Source organism: Gopherus evgoodei, chromosome 4, assembly GCF_007399415.2.
Source record: "Gopherus evgoodei ecotype Sinaloan lineage chromosome 4, rGopEvg1_v1.p, whole genome shotgun sequence".
NCBI classification, from domain to species: domain Eukaryota; kingdom Metazoa; phylum Chordata; order Testudines; family Testudinidae; genus Gopherus; species Gopherus evgoodei.
The window spans coordinates 23,947,065-23,967,541 of NC_044325.1; the positions used below are offsets into that span (position 1 = coordinate 23,947,065).

The 20,477-nt window shown below is 41.3% G+C and overlaps 1 protein-coding gene across 2 annotated transcripts; it reads right to left on the bottom strand.

Moving 5' to 3' along the window:
- Positions 1–2,651: 2,651 nt before the first annotated feature.
- On the bottom strand, positions 2,652–20,011 carry ZNF839 (zinc finger protein 839). Of its 2 annotated transcripts, none has more exons than XM_030558719.1 (8): positions 19,081–20,011; positions 15,662–16,492; positions 11,163–11,414; positions 10,215–10,307; positions 9,696–9,848; positions 7,661–7,801; positions 5,294–5,432; positions 2,652–4,058 (listed from the first exon to the last, which is right to left on the bottom strand). In XM_030558719.1, the coding sequence occupies exons 1-8, from the start codon at positions 19,924–19,926 to the stop codon at positions 3,052–3,054; spliced, it is 3,462 nt and encodes a 1,153-aa protein (XP_030414579.1). In that variant the 5' UTR covers positions 19,927–20,011; the 3' UTR covers positions 2,652–3,051. The 2 variants fall into 2 exon arrangements, with proteins under 2 accessions (XP_030414579.1, XP_030414578.1); XM_030558718.1 differs by having other exon boundaries at positions 15,560–16,492; positions 19,081–20,010.
- Positions 20,012–20,477: the final 466 nt, after the last annotated feature.

The following is a 20,477-nucleotide window of genomic DNA, read 5'->3' on the forward strand; positions in this document are numbered from 1 at the left end:
AGTTTTCAAGTATATAAAAGGCTGTTACAAGGAGGAGGGAGAAAAATTGTTGCCCTTAACTTCTGAGGATAGGACGAGAAGCAATGGGCTTAATTGCAGCAAGGGTGGTTTAGGTTGGACACTAGGAAAAACTTCCTGTCAGGATGGTTAAGCACTGGAATAAATTGCCTAGGGAAGTTGTGGAATCTCTGTCATTAGAGATTTTTAAGAGTAGGTTAGACAAACACCTGTCAGGGATGGTCTAGATAATACTTAGTCCTGCCATGAGTGCAGGGGACTGGACTAGATGACCTCTCAAGGTCCTTTCCAGTCCTATGATTCTAGATACAACTTACTAAAATTATGAGAGTGGATGTACTGTATTCATGGAAACAGGTTTCAGAGTGGTAGCTGTGTTAGTCTGTATCAGCAAAAAGAACGAGGAGTACTTGTGTGGCACCTTAGAGACTAACATTTATTTGGGCATAAGCTTTCGTGGGCTAAAACCCACTTCATCAGCTGCATGCAGTGGAAAATACAGTAGGAACACATATACACACAGAGAACATGAAAAAATGGGTGTTGCCATACCAATTCTAACAAGACTAATCAATTAAGATGGGCTATTATCAACAGGAGGAAAAAAACTTTTATAGTGATAATCAGGATGGCCCATTTCAAACAGTTGGCAAGAAGGTGTGAGTAACAGTAGGGGGAAAAATAGCATGGAGAAATAGTTTTTACTTTGTGTAGTGACCCATCCACTCCCAGTCTTTATTCAAGCCTAATTTAATGGTGTCCAATTTGCAAATTAATTCCAGTTCTGCAGTTTCTTGTTGGAGTCTGTTTCTGAAGTTTTTTTGTTGGAGAACTGCGACTTTTAGGTCTGCAACTGAAGAAATGAGTTTTGCATTTAGTTCTGCACATGGTAAGATCTGTAGATCACTCTTATTTCTTGCAGCAGAAAATTCCAGAATTTAGGTCCAGCGCCTGTGAAAATTGTCATCTACGTTCCCGAGACTGCCTGTTGGTTAAGAGTTTGTTCTGATGGAATGCAGCCATTATGCAGGGTCACCATTGCAGTGGAAAGGGTGCTCTCTCAGGTAGCAGTCCTAACCACATGAAGTCTTGACACTCAAAATCCTCAAACTAGATACTTTTCAGGGGGGAGTCAGTGCAGAGCACAGCATGGGGAAAAGTTTTCATGATGACTCAGGTTAATAGGATACTGTATTCTGTAGTAATTGGGGCTTCTTTGAGGTATGTTTCAGTCTTAACAACTTGCAAGAATCAAATGAAGTCATAAATACATAATTAGTGTCCAGCTTACATCTCATAGGCTATGGCCAGTCTAAGTTTCTGGCAATGAAGTGGCCATTGTTTGCCATGGTTTGCCCCAAACTGCAGGCTAATCCAACAATCTGAATGATGTTAAACAAGAGGCAAGTTCTTCAGAACACTTCAATCGAGATCACAATAAGATGGAATACAGCTTTAGCCTGATGCTCTTCATTCAGGTGATTTTGCTGCTTCTGTGTCTCAGCTCTCAATACAGTGCTGCTTAGACTGGACTAAAGGAGAGGTCATCTGCATATTGCAGGTACTTCCCTGTTCTCAGTAACTCTCACCCAACCTCATACAGATGTTGAGAAACTTGGGAGGACAGAGTCTTGCAGGCTTTAGAGGTAGAGGACCAATTACCCATTGTGACCTTCTGAGGTCAGAAAAAAGAGGAAGGTTCTGAGCCATTTAAGGATGGTTGTGGTCACCTATGCAGCTTTTTAGAGCAGACAGGCTTATTTGGGCAATCAACAGAATCAACGATACTAATCAGGATGAGTATGAATGTACTTCTATTATACAGACAGGTGGTGGTCATCCACCAGAGCACTAAATTTAATGGTAAGTCACTACCATGTTATGTTCTGAAGCCTGACAGTGAGATCAAAGATACTAGCAGCTAATGGGCAGCAGAAACTTTTGTTGCTAGCTTCTCCCTTACCTTGCTTAGATAAGTGGTTAAAACTCAGTGCTATGTGTGTCTATGAGAAAAACTCTTTAAAATATGATGAAGACTGGGATGATCTAAGGGTAGAGGTCTGCTTTGTTATTAGCAAGAGCAAAGCTTATTTAATAGTGATAGGCTCTGAAAGATGGTGCTTCTGCTTGGCCAAAAAGATGGGGTCTTAGACAAGGCTCTATCAGAGAGAGAGAGGAACCTGTCAGAGGAAGAAATTGAGAAAAAAATGCAGATTAATGTTCAGATAAGCATCTCACAATTGGTTGTCATACAGCTTCAGCACTGTTTGACTTTACCTTGCATCTTAAACAAACCTGGTCAGATACTCTTCAGAATGGTAGTAGGAATTAGATAATGCTTTGGGGTTCTATAGGACTGGTATCTTTGCATGCTATCTTGCAGAAGTCAACAGTGGATAGTAGGCCATGCTGATCTGTGTTGTGATCTGGGAGTTTATACTGTCACTTTTCACAGTATCATTTTTGAAAAATGAAAGTTTACTTGGAATACTGAAGTGCTAATAACTTATTTTTCCAGTTACACATGTGTGACAAGTCAAAGGCACTAATAAAATAACTTGAATATTCAACTAGCTGCAATTAAGATAAAACGCTCTAATACAGGTAAGATAAAACCTAATATATATAGAAAATACAGCTCCTTTTAATGTTTTTATTTTGCCTATAAACAGGTTGCCAGTATACAGCATATCACTGACAACAGGCAGTGCAACACATTATATTGCATTTCTGTTAGCCAAAGAGTAAAACTAACATAAAACAAAGAAGGTAATAGTGCATCAAAACTGGGGTTGACAGGTATCCACACATCCCCTCACATACACTCAATGAGGCGCACAAGTTGAATCAAAAGTCATTCCTTAGAATTTTTGGTTGCAATACTGCTAATATAAACATAAGTTATAAAAAAGTAGAGGTCATAGAAATGTTCACAAATAAGTTAATTTCAATATTCACATTAGAAAAATATACATTTGATATGATCAGTCTTTTCCAGAAGAAAGCATGTATAAATAAAACAAGTTTTTATATTTATGGCTCCACTTCACTTTGTGAGAGCAAAATATCTTCACTTTGGCCACCTGTTTCCATTGCCAGTAGTGCTTCCACAGTTTCCAAAGGAACCCCCTCAGGGGTGCGAATGTGCATTGTAGTACCATCAGCATTAGTTACAATCACAATGCCTTCTGCTTGAGACAGAACAGCAGTACCTGGATGAGATAGAATAAGCCCATCTGCAGTCTGAATAAAGATCTGTTCGTGTCCCTGAGACATGAATTCATGGCTCTCATCAGCAATCTCAAAGGCTACAGTTTCACCTACAGTAACTGCATTCTCTAGCTCATGTTGTCCAGCATGTTGTTCCTCTAGCCCACAAGAGAATTCATTCAAGTTTTTAATTGGACTTTCAAGATTCTCCTGAGTGCATATGGAGGTTTCCTGTACAGGATTCTGATATGGGTCAGTTTGAGTCTTGCATGAATGATCTACTGGCACAATGCTTGTTGAAAAGACCTTTTCAAGTTGCTGCATCTGATCAGCAATATCAGCATCATTAAGTTGTTCAGACTGTTCACTGGTAATAGTGTAACTCTGGTTTTCTTCATCTTGCTCAAGTTTCTGATATTTTCCATTATGATCAGTTTCTTCATTCATTGACAAGTTGGTACTCTGATTATCAATCACATCATCTGATACCATGCTGTTACAAAATTCAGAACTTGTCAGTCTACCTGCTGTGTTCTCATTTACAAAGTCTGCTTGAACAAATTCTTCTGGTGAGCTATCTGCCTCAGCATGCAACAATGCTTCAGTACATGGTGGAGATGTGTTACTTGTACTATCTGGTCCCTGTATACTTACGAGTTGAGAACATTCCATTCTCATGGACTGAAAGATATCTGAATTTGCAGAGTTAATTCCAGCTTCTAAATCAAGTGATTTGTGTTGCTCCTCAGTATGCTTTGCACTTCCAATTATGCAAGGAGTAATACCTCTGTCTTCGGAGAGCACAATCATCCCATTTAGTGGATTAAAACCTGAACAGTTGGGGAAAAAAAAATGTTCCAGCATGTTGTGCAACAATATGATTTTGGACTATCAAAAGTAATTTTCTACAAGCATCTTTCTAAGATTTTATCTAGTTTTCCCTCCATCAAGAAGCATTGGATTCTTAGAACAGAATTATGCTATTGCCCATATGAATAATGCTACAAAAATTACACTTTTCTAAAGAGTCAGAAGTATACTTCTACTCAGGCTCTAGAAGTACTTCTGGTAGGTTCCATATTTATTCTCTCAATGGCTCCATATCAAGTGACCTTAGTTTATAAGAAAGGATGGTGATGGGTTTTTGTGTCACAATCCTGAAAACAGGATCAAAGATATGCTGGATTCTTTCCATCATGCATGTCACTAGTAATAAGAGATGCAACAGCAGGCCAAATTATGCCCGTTCTGGCACCTGTGAAACTTTGTTACCTTTAGTAGGTTTTCAGATGTATTGTCGATTGGACCTTAGTAAAAAAAAAATCAAACTCAGTAACAAACACTGATATGCCAAGTCATTCAATTTTAGCTGTTTCCTCCTCATGGTTAACAAGAGTCAAAACTTGTTTTTGTCATTAAGATATTGACTACACAGGAGACCTGTCAAGTAAGAAAGTGCCATTTTTATATAGTCAGGTTTTAAAGTGGAGCTGCATCTTAAACTAGCACAAACCTGAGTGGAGATGCTAATGAATCAGATACTGTTTAACTTTATTGACTTCTTAGATAAATGGAAGTACAGAAGAAAATCCTCTTGTAAATGAAATAAGAGGAATGTGGTCTTGTAAGGGATACTTTAAAGGAGGAACATGGAATATCTAAAAAAGTGAAAGGGAAGGGGCAAAAATGAGCAAAAGCACAGAAGCTTGTACTAGTGGCAAAAGAACAGCTATATAAAGAGAAAGGATTAAAAGGTGTAGTTCTTACACTGATTTTATCTACACTCTGACCAGCCCCACGTTCTGTTTTTTCTGTGTTTGTACAGTCCCTAGTACAACGGGATCCTGGTCCATAATAGGGGCTCTTAGACACTATGATAATACAAGTAAATAATATTCTTAACTCAGACTTCTCAGCTAAACAATCATTTAAGGACCTACAGAAACAAGTGCAAGACTAAGTTGAAGGCATGGTCGTGACATCTTTAGAGACAACACAAGATAATGAAATTAACTGAACTGCACCAAAACAGAACAGAGTTGGTAAATTAGAAGTTAAATGTTACCATCTTTTGTAGTCAGTGTAGACAAGTTCCAGCTCTTTTCCTCTTCTCCATTTTGGCTAGCATAAACATCTTTCACATTCTCCAATATGCCTTCTACTCTGGTCCTTTTAGCTGATGGCAACAGTTCTTCATATGAACTCTGTCAATACAAAAACTAGCAGGTTTGAGATCACTTGCAGAAACAGACAATTTGTGATCTTTTCCAGTACTAAGTGTAACATTACTCCCACCTACAACAGTTTTTCAAAGCTAGGAGGCCCCTAAAAAATTCTAAACACAATCTAGAACTTTTTAAAGATGTTTTCTTGTCTTAGTTTTGATGTCTGTTTTAATAAACCTGGCCTTGCTTCACAATTTCAGGGATGGGCCTGAGAGAAGTCTCACTAATAAGATCTGGGACAGCTCCCGCAAGGAGTACCTACTATAGAAGAAAATCTCTCCTCCTTCCCCTCTCCAGCTTCAGTAAAGGGCAGTGAGCTCCCTGCTCTGAGAAGTGAGGGGGGGGTGGGGGTGGGAGGGCTGAGGTGGTCACAAGTTTAAGCACAGGCAGAAAAAAGGGAAGATGTTGCCATCATTCCTCTCTAAAGGCAGCTCTGAGGGCTCGTCTACACTACAAAATTAGGTCGATTTAATTTAGGTCGACCTACAACCACCACAGTAACTCAGTCAGCTGTTGGTGTCCACATTGCCCTCCTTCTGCCAGTGGAGCACATCCTCACCAGTAGCGTTTGCACCGACTAAAGTGGGGCATTGCGGGGCACTGACAGCCACTGGGGCTCACAGCTGGAGCCCTGGCCTCAGGGTAGCAGCCCCAGCTGTGAGTCCAACTGGTTCAATTTCACAGCATGGAGCCTACCAGCAGTGAAATTGACATTCTTGTCTATTTCATGGCTGTTATCCTCTCTGACTCAGATCTGTGGTGCTCTGAGAACCACCCCCAGGCTCAGCACTGGGCAAGGCTCACAGTTGGAGACAAGAAATTGGCCAGGCTCAATTTCACAGAACCAAGACTACCAGAAGTGAAATTGACATTGTTGTCAATTTCACAGCTCCAAGTTATAAGCAGATGCTGCTGATCAAATGACAGCCAAGAGGTGATGTAAGTAACAGCAGCTGCATGAACATGGTGTCTGCCCTAACTACACCAACAGAAGTGCTACGCCTGTCATGGAGGTGGAGCTGTTATGTTGGTGCAGCAGGCCACTTATTTGGGTGGAAGCAGCATTCTAGTATTAGTATAGACACTGACATAATTATGTCAACATAAGCTGCCTTACATCAACCTAACTCTGTAGTATAGAGTAGACCAAGCCTGAACTGAGGCTGCATCAGAGGAGGGGAAACGATCTACTCGCTGCTATAGCCAAAGGCAACAGATTAAATATGCTAATCTGATCCTCTCAGAAACAAATGGGCTGGTTTCACTCACCACTGTTAGCCATCTAATTAATTGCAGCACTCACTTCTCCCCCACTACTTAAATTTGCGTGCTGACCACTCCACCTTTTCCAACTCAAGCTACTGTTCTCTTCCAATAGCATGATACTTCATGTCAGCCTGCCAGATCCCACTTTAGACCAGGGGTTCCCAACAAAATGTTGGGTGGCCTCAGAAAGCCGCCCATGAACTCTTGCTGGTGGTCGCTCTGACAAATTTTCCTAAAATACTTAATCTTTAGGAAAACACAAACAAATTATATATATATATATATATATATATATATATATATACACACACACACACACACGTGCAAATCATTGCAATTTATTTATGTAGGGGGGGTTGCTGCCTCCCCCCACTGCCCCCAGACCTTGCTGCTTCCTCCCTCCCCCTCACTGACCCAAGCTCCCTTCCACAGCCTCACATCCCAGGTTCATTCCACTCCTCTCCACCACGACTCCCAGCAAGGCCTGCCCTGCTGCAGTACCACTGCCCTGGGCTGAAACCCAGAGCCAGAGCCCCATGGGTAGAGTGGAGGAGGGGGCTGAAGTCCGGAGCCCAACACCAGAGCAGGGAGGAGGCCGAAGCCCACCCTCAGAGTCCCAAGGATTAAGCTGGGCAGGAAGGTGGGGAAGGGGGGCAGCTGAACCCAGTCCCCTGGAATAGCACATCCTTAATGAGGGAGTGAGGGCAAACACACAGGGAAAAGCAAAGCTCTTTACCTAGCTAATTTTGATATCTTTTTCTTAAAGAAATACCCTCCAATAAGATATTTCAGTGTTACTGACTCAGAAAACTCTGTTACATCTGGAAACACTGCTAATAGAAGTCAGGTAACAGCTGTGAATATTCAAGAAATAAAATTATATTACCATATTTTAAGCAGCTTTAACTTGTTTATATGTTAAATTCACACTTATTCTGTACCTCATTTGCTCGTTTTTTCCCTGGTATCTCTGTAAACATCTGCTCACCAACTGTTTTAATTACACATTGTGTGGAAAAGTCTATAGCTTGTATCTTTTGTTTTCCAAGAAGCTTCTCTGTAATTCCTAGTGATTCAGCAACCTATAAAATAATTAGGGATAACAGAATATAAGTGTGGTTTCCCCAACACCAAATTTTCAATACCTACATAGTCAAATATGTTTCTAAAACTGATCTAGAAAGCCATTCAACACTGGGGTACACTTTATCAGTCAAAACATGTATACAGCTTCTCATGCTATTAGACTACAATAATTTCTACAATTAGCATCCATTCAAATTAAGCATCTCCTATATAACAGCTAAAAGTAAAAATTAAGAAAAAAATATCAAGCTTAGAGCAAGAACTAGGAATGTAGGGGATATGGCTCATAGGCCCAGAGTAAGTTACTGAACAGCAGAGTTTAACAAAGGACACTATAAAGGTTGTTCAGGACTTAAATAAGAAGTTCTCCCAGTCTCTCTCTTTTTTTTTCCTAAATCCCTTTGAATCTTCAGACTCAATACACATTCTCTTACCAATTTTTGCTCTATTTTGTGCACACATTGATTTCTCAGTATAGGGTTTCTCATGAATGCTGGACTTTTTTTTTTTTTAAATAAGCACATTACAGCATGTGTTTAAAAAAAAAATCAAAGAATTATACATGGATTTTGCAAAGAGAAGCAAAAAAGGTAGGTCAAATTTTGAGCCTACCAACCTTGACAGTGTCACTTTAAACTGGTGCAATTTCATTTCTCCATAGAGGAAACATCAAGATTGAGCAGTTACACAAGATAAAGTCAGATGAACACATGTAATAGTAATACAAAGCAAACTTTTGGTATATATTACGATTCTGCCATGATTTATTTTGAAAAACAAATATTCGATTAGCCAGTGCCAAAACTGCATATTGTATTTCATTTTTACCTAGGATTACTCTATCTGTGAAATACAATTTCCCCTCTTCCCTTCCTCCCCTGGATTTTCCAGTTTGTCCTGTCTTCTCTCCATCTCACTCAAATTAAGATCTTTGGAGCAGAGACTGTCTTTTGTGCCTTGTAAAATACTGATCATGTTGTTTGCACTTTAAAACTTTTGCTAGCAGTAATATGTACAAAATACTGTGTTATTCACTACTGAAAATTCAACGGTGATACACAATTACTTATAGAGAGTCACGTTCATCCCAAGCATCAGGAACTGTAAGATGTGAGAGATTCCAATATAACTGTCTCTCTCACCCAATGCTAAGAAGTGGAGTAGTGTCTGGAAAAATTGAACTCTTTACACCAGCACAAATCTTTATTATGTTCTCCACAAACAAGCATTAAAAACTGAAATGCTATTAAAGAACTAACCTTTCTTGTGTTACATGCCTCAGTTTGATTATGTTCTGTTAATGAGCTTGCTGAATTTATACTTTCATTGAAAAATTAAAAATAAATAAATTTTCAAATGGTTCAATTATAGGGTCTCTTTAAACTGTAATGTTTACTGGAAAATAAACTTTGGCAAATATAATGGATTTGTCTGCAGGGGGCTCTTTGCATCTCTGTCAGATCCTCAAATACCACTTACTTTAGCTCATCCCCAAGGGCCTCATGTCATGGCCACTTCCTTTCTAGGGATGGAATTCTGTTAATGCTCCTGTCCATCCGAGATTATGTTGAGTCACCGAAGTACCCCTGGGCAGCAAAGCATAGCTTCACACTACTCTAAGCACCTGGGGTTTTGATTTGCATTTTGCAGTTTGTGGTCAGCTATCAACTACGGCTGTGGTTTAATCAAATATTTTCTATTACTAATCAAATTCCAAAAGAGAAATATTTTTTAATCTTTTGGTATGTGTTCTTCAGTTTATACTTTATCTCCATTTTCTCTTACCAGGAAGTTGTTTTTCTGTTCACTTATGCTATATAATGCTTAGCAAGAGAGAAAAACATTGCTGAACATTCCCTAAAAAAAACCCTCCAAAATGTGTCCTCTTACCTTGGGATCTTTTATTTCCACAGGCTGCTGATAACTCAGAAAATTAGAATTACTGAAATGGTCTTGAGACATTTTCTTTACCATATTATGTAACTCTTCAAATTCCCTATAAACATCTGGAAAAAAGGCTTTTGCTGGGTAACCTTTTTCAACCTAAATAGAAATAAACAAGAATATTAAATATGAAATCTAATTAATTAAATCAGCAACATATAGATTTGTTTTGCCTAACACTTTTTTCAGTCCTCATTTTATTAACCTTACCAATCAGTCCAGAAAAGAAAGGACTGTGGAATCTTCAGAAATAGCACTGATGAAGCAGGCATCAAAAATTAAAAGTATAATCTGGCAAACTATCAACCTTTGACTACATGAGACTCAAGGGTGAACTCTAAAATGTCTTCAGCCTTCTTATGTCTAACATCAAACTCAGATTAATTCCCAGAGAAGTTTTCATGGTGTACCTGAAAGATAAAATCTCCAATAATTTAGTGTATGTACATGATGAGAAAAGCTCACCTTCATCAGTAGAAATTCATACACTGTAACAAGCTTTGTCAGGCGGGGAAGAGCCAGCTCCATTAAGTCTTCATTGTCACATTGTTGGATTAGCTGGTAAAGATCAAAATAGTTTCTTTAAGGAGGGAAGCCAATATATGCTAATCATCCCTTAATTCATAATGTAAAAATCTCAGTTCTCCACTATAGGACACAATAGTCACTATCAAAGAAATGGCATGTGGTAAGGACCAATTCACTTTCCTTTACAGGATCAATAAAATTAAGTGGCTTTAAGAATAAATCTGAATTGAAAGATTTGACCAGAAAAGTTAAGAAGAGTATGGTCCAGTCTTTCGACACAAGCAGTTAATGATCAGTCTCAGTAACAATTGTGCACTCATATGAAAAGAAAAGTAGAGCTTAATGAATTAAGCAAATAAGCACAACCATAAGCTCAAACCACAGTAATGTGCAGGAAGCTCAGAAAAACATGACAATTACTTAGATTGTAAAGAAAAATATTTTTAGAAAAAGATGGACTCCTTTTTATTATACATATTTTTATATATTAATAGAAACACATAGTAGCAGTACTAATTATTTTCCCCCAAAACAGAGCCAAGAGTGCATCAAATTACTAAAAGGCCAATAACTATTATCCACAGGGCCAGTTTCTAAAAAAAAAAAAAAAAAAAAAAAAAAAAAAAAAAAAAAAAAAAAAAACTATATCTTTTACCAATAACTTGATTTAGATGTTTTGCTTAAGAACTTATTTAAAATTTCACTTCGGTATTTAAATAACCCCCAGGCCTCTTCATTTATGCATATACATGTCTAGCTATATGTCAGACATACAGCAGGTCCTTGGAAAGCACATCCTCACTACATTTTGATTAAATTTATCAGATTTGGGGGCAAGCAGGGAAAAAAAAGTACATATGAAATAGTTACAGAAAGGAACCGTACCTCTTTTAGTCCAGCTTTTCTTCTAAATATGATGTGTTCTGTTGACATGTTACTAAGCGACTTAGAAGGGGACTGACCAGATCGATTAAGTCTTCCTGAACAAATTGATCTTCCAGTCATCCTTGGACGGCCGCGTCTTTTAGATCGTCTGCGTCTTCCAGGTCCATTTGGCATTCCAGGTCCCCGATGTACTAAACCAGTCTCATTTTGTTGTGCCGCCAACAAAGGTCTGTCTGCTGCAGATTTACCAGTCTTTATATTAAAAAAATAATAATACAATAATCATTAAAACACTCTCCCTCCCTCAATATGCTGCTGAGAAAATCTGTTTAAAATATTTAGTGAAATTATTCAATTAAATGCTCTGAGTATCCCTAGTCACTCTTTGCCAGAAGCTGGGAATGGACAACAGGGCAATCACTTGATTGCCAGTTCTGTTCATTCCCTCTGAGGCATTTGGCATTGGCCACTGCTGGAAAACAGGGTACTGGGCTAGATGGACCATTGGCCTGAACCAGTATGGCCATTATGTTCTTAACTTCAAATGAGTTTCATTTACTATGCAATTTCAATATTGTTAGATATGAGTAAGTACAGCTGCATGAATATTTGGAGGATTAAATCAGGAAGAGGCTACGGACACAGCTGTTTCTGTAATTTGTTGTCACTATTTGTAATGTTAGTTCTCCTGCTGATCCATTAATACACAGAAGAAAGGAAATTTGAGCATAAACAAGAGTAGCTATGGTCTTGTCAAAGAGCTGCTTGATAAAGAGAAAATAAAAGGGTTTATATTATTAATTTAGATTTAAAAATAGCCTAATAGATCTAAACAAAAAGCTCTAGTTGCCTTGATGGTTAGCTTTACAATATCATGATCACTCAGCAGCGTAGGCGCAGACTTCCCCTCTGCTCAGTGGGTGCTGGACCGCCCCCTACCCCGACCCCACCCATGCATGACCCTTGCCCCACCCCCTTCCCCCAAGAAGTCCCCGCCCCTGCCCTACCTCTTCTCTGCTTCCTCCCCTGAGCGCATCGCATCCCCGCTCCTCCCCCTCTCTCTCTCTCTCTCTCGGAAAGTCCTAAGCGACACCAAACTGCTGTCAGGCCGCAGGGACAGGGTGGGGGGCAGGAAGCACTGGGAGGGAGGGGGAGGAGCGGGGATGGAATGCACTTTGGGGGTGGGAAGAAGACGAGGAGGGGGGAGCTTGGCTGCTGGTGGGTGCAGAGCACCAGCTAATTTTTCCCCATGGGTGCTCCAGCCCCAGAGCACCCACGGAGTCAGCGCCTATGCTTAGCAGTATTAAGTTCATATATGAATAACAGACTCAATGCAGCAGCAGCATTAAGCAATCAAATAGAAGGAAAGAAATTAACTCAGCCAACCAGAATACCAAAGAAACTATCCACTATTCCAGAACCATACCTTCAGCTTTCCCCCAAAATCCTGTCAAATGAACAGTTTCTGCAGTGAGCCCAGGAAGTCATCAAATTCAGGCTATCCTGAATTTTGTGTTTCCCTATTTTTAAGAACGTAAGAACAGCCATACTGGGTCAGACCAAAGGTCCATCTCGCCCAGTATCCTGTCTTCTGACAGCGGCCAATCTCAGGTGCCCCAGAAGGAATGAACAGAACAGATAATCACCAGGTGATCATCTCATTGCCCTTTCCCAGCTTCTGGCAAACAGAAGCTAGGGACACCATCCCTGCCCATCCTGGTTAATAGCCACTTATGGACCTATCCTCCATGAATTTATCACGTTCATTTTTGAACCCTGTTATAGTCTTGGCCTTTGCGACATCCTCTGGCAAAGAGCTCCACAGGTTGACTGTGCGTTGTGTGAAGAAATACTTCCTTTTGTTTTAAACCTGCTGCCTATTAATTTCATTTGGTGACCCCTAGTTCTTGTGTTATGGGAAGGGTAAATAACACTTCCTTATTTACTTTCTCTACACCAGTCATGATTTTATAGACCTCTATCATATCTCCCCTTACCTGTCTCTTTTCCAAGCTGAGAAGTCCCAGTCTTTTTAATCTCTCCTCATACGAAGCTGTTCCATACCCTAATCATTTTTGTTGCCTTTTTCTGAGCCTTTTCAAATTGCAGTGTATCTTTTTTGAGACGGGATGACCATATCTGCATGCAGTATTCAAGATGTGGGCATACCACGGATTTATACAGAGGCAATATGATATTTTCTGTCTTAATATTTTATCCTTCTCTTAATGATTCCCAACATTCTGTTTGACTGTCGCTGCACACGGAGTGGATGTTTTCAGAGAACTACCCACAATGATTCCAAGATTAGTGGTAACAGCTAATTTAGACCCCATAATTTTATATGTATAGTTGGAATTATGTTTTCCAATGTGCATTACTTTGCATTTATCAACACTGGGCAACAAAACAGCAGATGAAATTCAGTCACCCAGTTTTGTGAGATTCCTTTGTAACTCTTTGCAGTCTGCTTTGGACTTAACTATCTTCAGTAGTTATGTATCATCTGCAAATTTTGCAGCTTCACTGTTTGCCCTTTTTTCCAGATCATTTTTTAAAAAACTGTTGTTGTGGTCTCAATACAAACAAAGTTAAGCTCTGTAAGCAACAGTAAACAATGGATAGGCAGGAATATAATATTCACTACACCAAAAGAAGTTACAAAAATATAAATTTTCAAAAATACTCTCAAAGCTATCATAGAAAAAAGTTGGCAAAACAGAGTCCAAGAATCTCTCACTGAAAGCCACTTTTGTTCCCCTAGCTAGCTAGATTATTAAAATGAAGGTCCTAAAGATTAATTACCATTTGAAGATATTTATAAACTGCCTGATCACATTAATGTTACAATAATTCAAGTATCCTCTCAGTTCTATGAACGTATCTTAGTTCTAACCTTCAATACTTCTATGCTCCAACAATAGCCCCCCTCTTTGCACAGACTCCTCAAATTTAGTGCAGTTTTACCTATTGACTAGATGCAAATTACCAAATTCATTCAACTTCGACTGAAGTTTTTAATTTGAAGTGTGGGTCACAGGTACTGCTCTTCCTCCATAATCTACCTGCATTGATAATCCTTTTAATGTTTCTCAATAAAGATAACTGACAATGGCTTATGGCCAAACGTATAGTTATTTGGCAAGACAGACAGACAAGTATCTACCCTGGTGACTCAAGCAGCCACAATAATTAAGACCATTTATAAACTAGTAAGTCATTCAGTTACCAAGGGGAAATTTTGTGTGGCTCATATTTGTCAGCTAGAAATTTCAGATTTTCTGTAGCACTATATTCAGTAGCACTATATTCAGCCAATCAACAGTCCTAAAGATTTTATGGCAAAATAAATTCAGAAGACCACATTCAGGTTTTTCTTAAGTTCCCATCACCACAATATACAAATACTGCACAGGCAAATTAGATCTGCATAATGAGTCAGTTGACTTCATGGAGCTTTCTGTTATTTTTCCTTCACAAGTTGTAGAAAACTCTGCTTTTTGTTTGTAATTATCTACTAAGCTTGTTATGTCTCAGGCTACCCACATTCACACTTCTGGAAGCAACGTCACATTCACAAAAACACAACAAATATAACATTGCCGCATCCAAAAGAACAGTCTTCCTAAAAAGGCAGTTGTGATACAATTATATCTCCACTTTTTACAGTGGAGACTTTCTTTTGCAGCAAGGCGGCTACAAATACCTTTCATTTCTATTGACAAATGCACTTTACTATGAAATGGACAGTTTAAAACCAGTTTCATAGAACCTCTCCAACTGAAATTACTTACATTTTTCTAACTCAGGGAACTGTATTCTACCTACCCTAGATTTCTGTTGATAGTTTCAACTGCAGAAGTTATGCTTCACTTCCAACAGTACACTATGTAGCATAGCTGTCCACTGACAACTGAATTTCACCCTAGCAGAGGCTGTATTTCAGTGACGGGTCAAACTGACTCCTGAATATAGAATCTTCTTTTTAAAGCCTTTAAAAATGAAATATACATGAACTGCAGAGTGTTTTTTCTTTATGTGAATGCTGAGAAATAAGTGAGGTTAGTTATAAAGTCTAAGTCTTATTCTCCCCCTGGAGGTCACTAAATTTTGTGTTCGTTAGTTATTTATTTTAAAATTTAACTAATGGTCATGCATATTTATTGCAGTTTCAGACAAGCAGATTGCAACTTTTCCTAATTCATTCCTATACTCTTTTGGCCATGCACATAGGCCACTACCTTTAATCTATGAAAATAATTTCCATTGCCAGCAATAGGAATTCAGTATACGAATTAGTGTAGAATAAGGTTCTAAAATTGCAATAATGTTGGAGTGAAATTGCCTGTATATTGTTTATAAAACTGCATTATGCAAAAAGCAAACTACTACTTTACCTGTTGCTCAGTCTGTGAAGAAGCAGATTCTTCCAAACCAATAGCTAGTGAATTTTCATTATTTAAAGTGACAGCAATTGGTTGCGAGAGTGTCAGACTCACAGTTTCAGCATCTGCTCCTCCAGAAATATCCAGAAACACACTTCTATTAGTTTTATTCATACAGACTTTTTGCTGTGAAGACTCCAGTTGTCCATGACCTGGATTAAGTTTATAATGTCGTGCTAATCCTCCTTTTCCTATGTAGGATTTTTCACAAATCTGACATTTAAACATTTTGGGCTTCAGGTTATAATTCAAAGGACTGAATAATGTATCCATTCCCTTTGCTTTCCCCTCATCGTCATCTTCTATGCTTAGTTCGGAATAGTCATCAGAATCAGACTGATGACCATCGGCCAAATCTTCTGTTTTAATGAATTTATAATCTTTCGCTTTATATTTTGGAGGGCGTGAAATCCGTCCACAACGAGTCTTCACTTTCAAAGATTTTTTTAGCTTTAGTTCTTCTTTTTGCTTTTTCTCAAGGCTCGATATAAGAGTATTTGCTGAACTGGCTGCCACCAAAGTAACATTTCGAGACTCTGTAGCAGACACTGTGGCACATGTAGTTTTTTGTCCATTCAGCGTCTGGTGTGTGGGAATCTTAGTCACTGACACTGGTCCATCAGGGGCTAAAGGTCTCTGCACAAGTAGCTGAACTGGAGGCTCAGAAGAACTATGCAAGAAAAACTGTTGCTGCTCAGTTCCTGTTACAGGCTGTATCCTAATAATCTGGGGATTAATAATATTAAGTCTAGACAGACCAGAATTCCTACCAACTGGCTGACTCGGTGTAATCGCTTTGGACTGGACTTCTGCAAGAGGTGGCACTGGCTTTTCATTTTCCTTCATCTGTCCCGGCTGCACTTGAACACAAATGGCTTCTAATTGCTTTAGAGGGAAAAAAGTTGAAAATGTAAAAGTACAATATTATTTATCAAGATTTTACATCTTTGTGTATAAGACCTTAAAGTGATATCTCATCCAGTTTTCTTACAACCCTCAAGGAACATATTTCCTTCCTTCCAGCTACTAAATTATCATATAGTTGCATTTGTTGCTTAGATAAGGAATTTCAGTTTACTTTGTATATCATATTATTTTATTTTTAATTTCCATCAACCATGAATTTAGTTGCCAAAAACTAAGGAATAATTTCTGAAAATGGATCTGTTGGGCAGAGCCCTGTTGAAGTCAATGTGGTACACTTGTGCAGATTCAGCTGCAAGCTCTAGCCAGGCCTGCACAACATGCGGCCTGCGTGGGCTCACTGTGCGGCCCGTGGGCAAGTCACAGGGTGGGGCTGCTGGGTTTGCCCGCTGCCGGGGGGCGGGGGGAGAACGACACCCTGCCTCACAGCCCTGCGCACACGTGCCGCACTCCAACTGCTCTAACGGCCAGAACAGCATGTGTCTCCATCTCCCACTCTCCCCGCCCGGCCTACAGCGAGTGCATCACTTCCAGGGCCCGCTGAGGTGGGAAGCGCTGGGCATGAGGCAGAGCTCGTAAGCAGAGTGAGGGGAGGGGCACCTGTCCTGGGCTCAAGCTGCAGCTCGGAGGGGGCGGGGGGACTGGGCTGAAACCCCCTTCAAATCCCCCCCTTCAGTTGGGGGCAGGGCGGCTACTGCGCTGGTTGGTCCCAAGGCGACCTCCGTAGTGATTGGGGGTGGGAGGGTTGAACTGTCTGTGGGCAGCCAGGATATCCCCAGAGGAGACACGTACGCATGCGCGCGTGTGTGTCGCACCTGACCTGCCCCAACTGCTGCCCTCTTCCCTGTTCCAGGGACCTTCCCCCTCCCCAGCCCCCCGTGCTCCCTGTGTTTGTGTGTTAGACAGTCACATCCAATCCCTACACACTGCCCCCCTTTCCCCTCCCCTTATTTTATGGGGATGATGAGCCGAGTGGGCAGGCAGTGGCGGCGAGGCTTTATACTTGGGGGGGGCAGGGGAGAGAGTTCCGGCAGGGCTGGAGGGGTTCGACCCTCAGCTGTTTTCTTTGGAGTAATATGGCCCTCACTGCTTTACGAGTTGTGCAGGCCTGCTCTAGACCTATGCTGTGAAATCTGTTAACTGAACAAGCACATCTCACCCACAGGACAACTACTGTCTATTAATTTCGCAGGCCAAATATTAGGCCACAGTTATACCCTAATAAATGCACAGTTGAAAAATCCTTAAGCTGATATAAGCAACTCAGGCCTCTGGCCTATCACCTCCTGTCTGTCCTCTTCTCCCCACCCTATTTATTTACTGTTGTCTTGTTTTTTAAAAATCACATCACAGGGTTAGCAAGGGCCTGAGCAGAGTCAAAGCCTGTCTATTGCCTCTGACTTGAAAAGTGTCCATTTCTCTAGCTGCAAACCACTCATCAAAGCACTTATGCACATGCCAAACTACAAGCACACAAATAATCCCTCTGATGCTATGCAAACACATGCTTAAGAGCTCTGCTAGATCAAGGCCTAAATGCACAGCTCTCCACTTAAAGGAGAGTCTACAAGTCAATTGTTTCTAGTTTGGAAAATAACTTTCCACAATTAACCAAATACTATCCCCAAAGAAATGGATCATTGTTATTATTTGTATTACAGCGATGCCCAGAAACTCTGATCATGGACCAGGATCCCACTGTGCTAAGCACTGTATGAAAGGACAGAACAAAAAAAAATGTAGCCCCTGCCCCAAAGATCTGAAGTCTAAATTCAGTCCAGACTTCTAATTTCAAACTTCAAACGTTTCTATTATAACACCACCTGTTCAAGAGTGTGCACAGAGATTTTTCTGTTTTTAAAAATGGTCTTCCATAATACAAACACAGCTGAATGGATGTTACTCACTTTAAAAAAAAAAATAAAAGTTACTGTTGGGCAAGAACCAAACATGGAACATCTTAGCCCAAAAGGAAAATATTTGGGAAAGTTAAAAAGTGCATGAAAACAAAAGTTACAATAGAAACAGATTTAAAATCTCAAGTGTAGCAGGCAGCCACTGTAATAAAAAAAATCCTCATAGATCAATGGGTTAGCACAAACTAAGTACCCCAAACATTCAGTTGCTAGATACGCTAGACTGACAGGTTACACTGGCCTAGTCGCTGTAAAGCAGTTCTTACAAATCAAGTTGGACAACTGTGCTTATTCTGCCAGACTAGAACATAGGTTATTCTGGCCAGCGCCTGTCATCTCCATTCAATAGTATACGCTCTACCTTGTTAGAAATTGAGCTGCTCCCAACACCAGTATTCCAGCTATGAGCCTGGAGAAATCTAATTCCAAGGCAGGTTAAACTGAACAGGAAATTAGGGTCAGCAGTGGAACTAGTGCAATAGCACTCAGCACAGTTTCATCACTGAGAACGGGCCATGACTATTCAGTGTTCAGCACATTCTAGTACCCAGGCCCAATTCTATATTGGAGACCACTTTCCCATTCACTTGGCCCTTGGCTTTCCAAAGATATCCCCTCTTCCCCTTCGTTTACCTTGTGTACAAGGCACCTGGTGGTACCGATAGCTTTGCCCTGCTGAAGGGCGACCTGCTGGGCCACATTCTGCAACTGCTGTGCTGCATTGTGCATGATACTGGTCACTGGCTGGGATCCGGAGGCAGCAGTCAGACTACAACCCTGTGGGGATCTGCTGAACCCTGATGCTGAAGGCACGACGCTAATCTCCTGGGGTAGCGAGTACCCTCCAGCTCGGGGAGGAGACAACAATAAGGACCCAATGCCAGCTCCAAAGGAGGGAAGAAAAGGCGGTGGAGGCTGCTTCTGGGCCTTGCTCACTTGTTCGATGACCCTCTGCAGCTCCTCGGGGGCCAGGGGCGTCGCTGTGGCCTGCTGGCCAGGAGGCTGAGCCAGTGGCTCGGCCTGGCTCCTCTCCGCGGGCAAATTCCCCGTCAGCCCAGCTGCCTGGTTCTCAGTCGCCACCACCAGCTGCTCCTCCGCGCTCAGCTCAGCCCCCTGCTCCAGGCTCCCACGCGGCTCCAGGTACAGGGTGGTGCCGACGGCGCAGGAGCTGGCAGCCAGGCTCTGGGCCAACTCCTCGGTCACCGCCAGCACCTCCGATCCCTCCTCGGTGGGGGATCCAGCCTCCAGAGGGGGCAGCAGGCCCCCGCCCTCCTCAGGCTCCAGCGGACCCAGCAAGTCACCCCTGGCCGCGACCGCCCCAGGTGGATACCCAGGTCCCAGCAGGCCAACCCTCTCCCCGGCCGCCGCGCTGTGGCGAGCCCCGCGGGCGGCGGCCGGTCCGGGGGGCTCTTCCTCAGCAGGAGGCGGCGGCGATGCCACCGCCGCGCTCTCTCCGCCCCCATTCTCGGGAGCCGCCATCTTGGCAGCTGTAGGGGGGCGGGAGACGCATTCCACCCCCAGGTCTTAAAGGTGCGGAGCGAACCTAGAGAAACCGGCAATACGGGAGCCAATGGGGGACACCGCTGCGGTCTGGACACGTCATCGTGGAAGGGGCGTGGTCATATGGACGACTGGGACCCAGCAGGGACAAGACACTTTTGAAAGCGTTTTCCTGTGTGATGGTGCTCAGAGTACTAGTGTAATACACAGTTGAATTCGGTATACAATCATTCAACAGCATAGTCCAGGGCAATTCAACACAACAGAGTTTAATTCAATTCAGTGCAACACCCCGCAAGTAGAATTCAATACAGTGCAAATCATAGGGCGTCAGTACGTCTGTATAGACAGATTTGATACACGATGGGATAAACAAAAAGCATTTGAAACTGATTATAGTGCTTTTAAAAGTAAAAATAAGGGGTGTGGGAAGATCTCAAGCCTTTTTTTTTTTGTTAAGTAAATGGTATCCAAACCAAATGTCAGCCTGTTTTCTGAAACACACAAGATATAATCCCCCGATTCAGAGG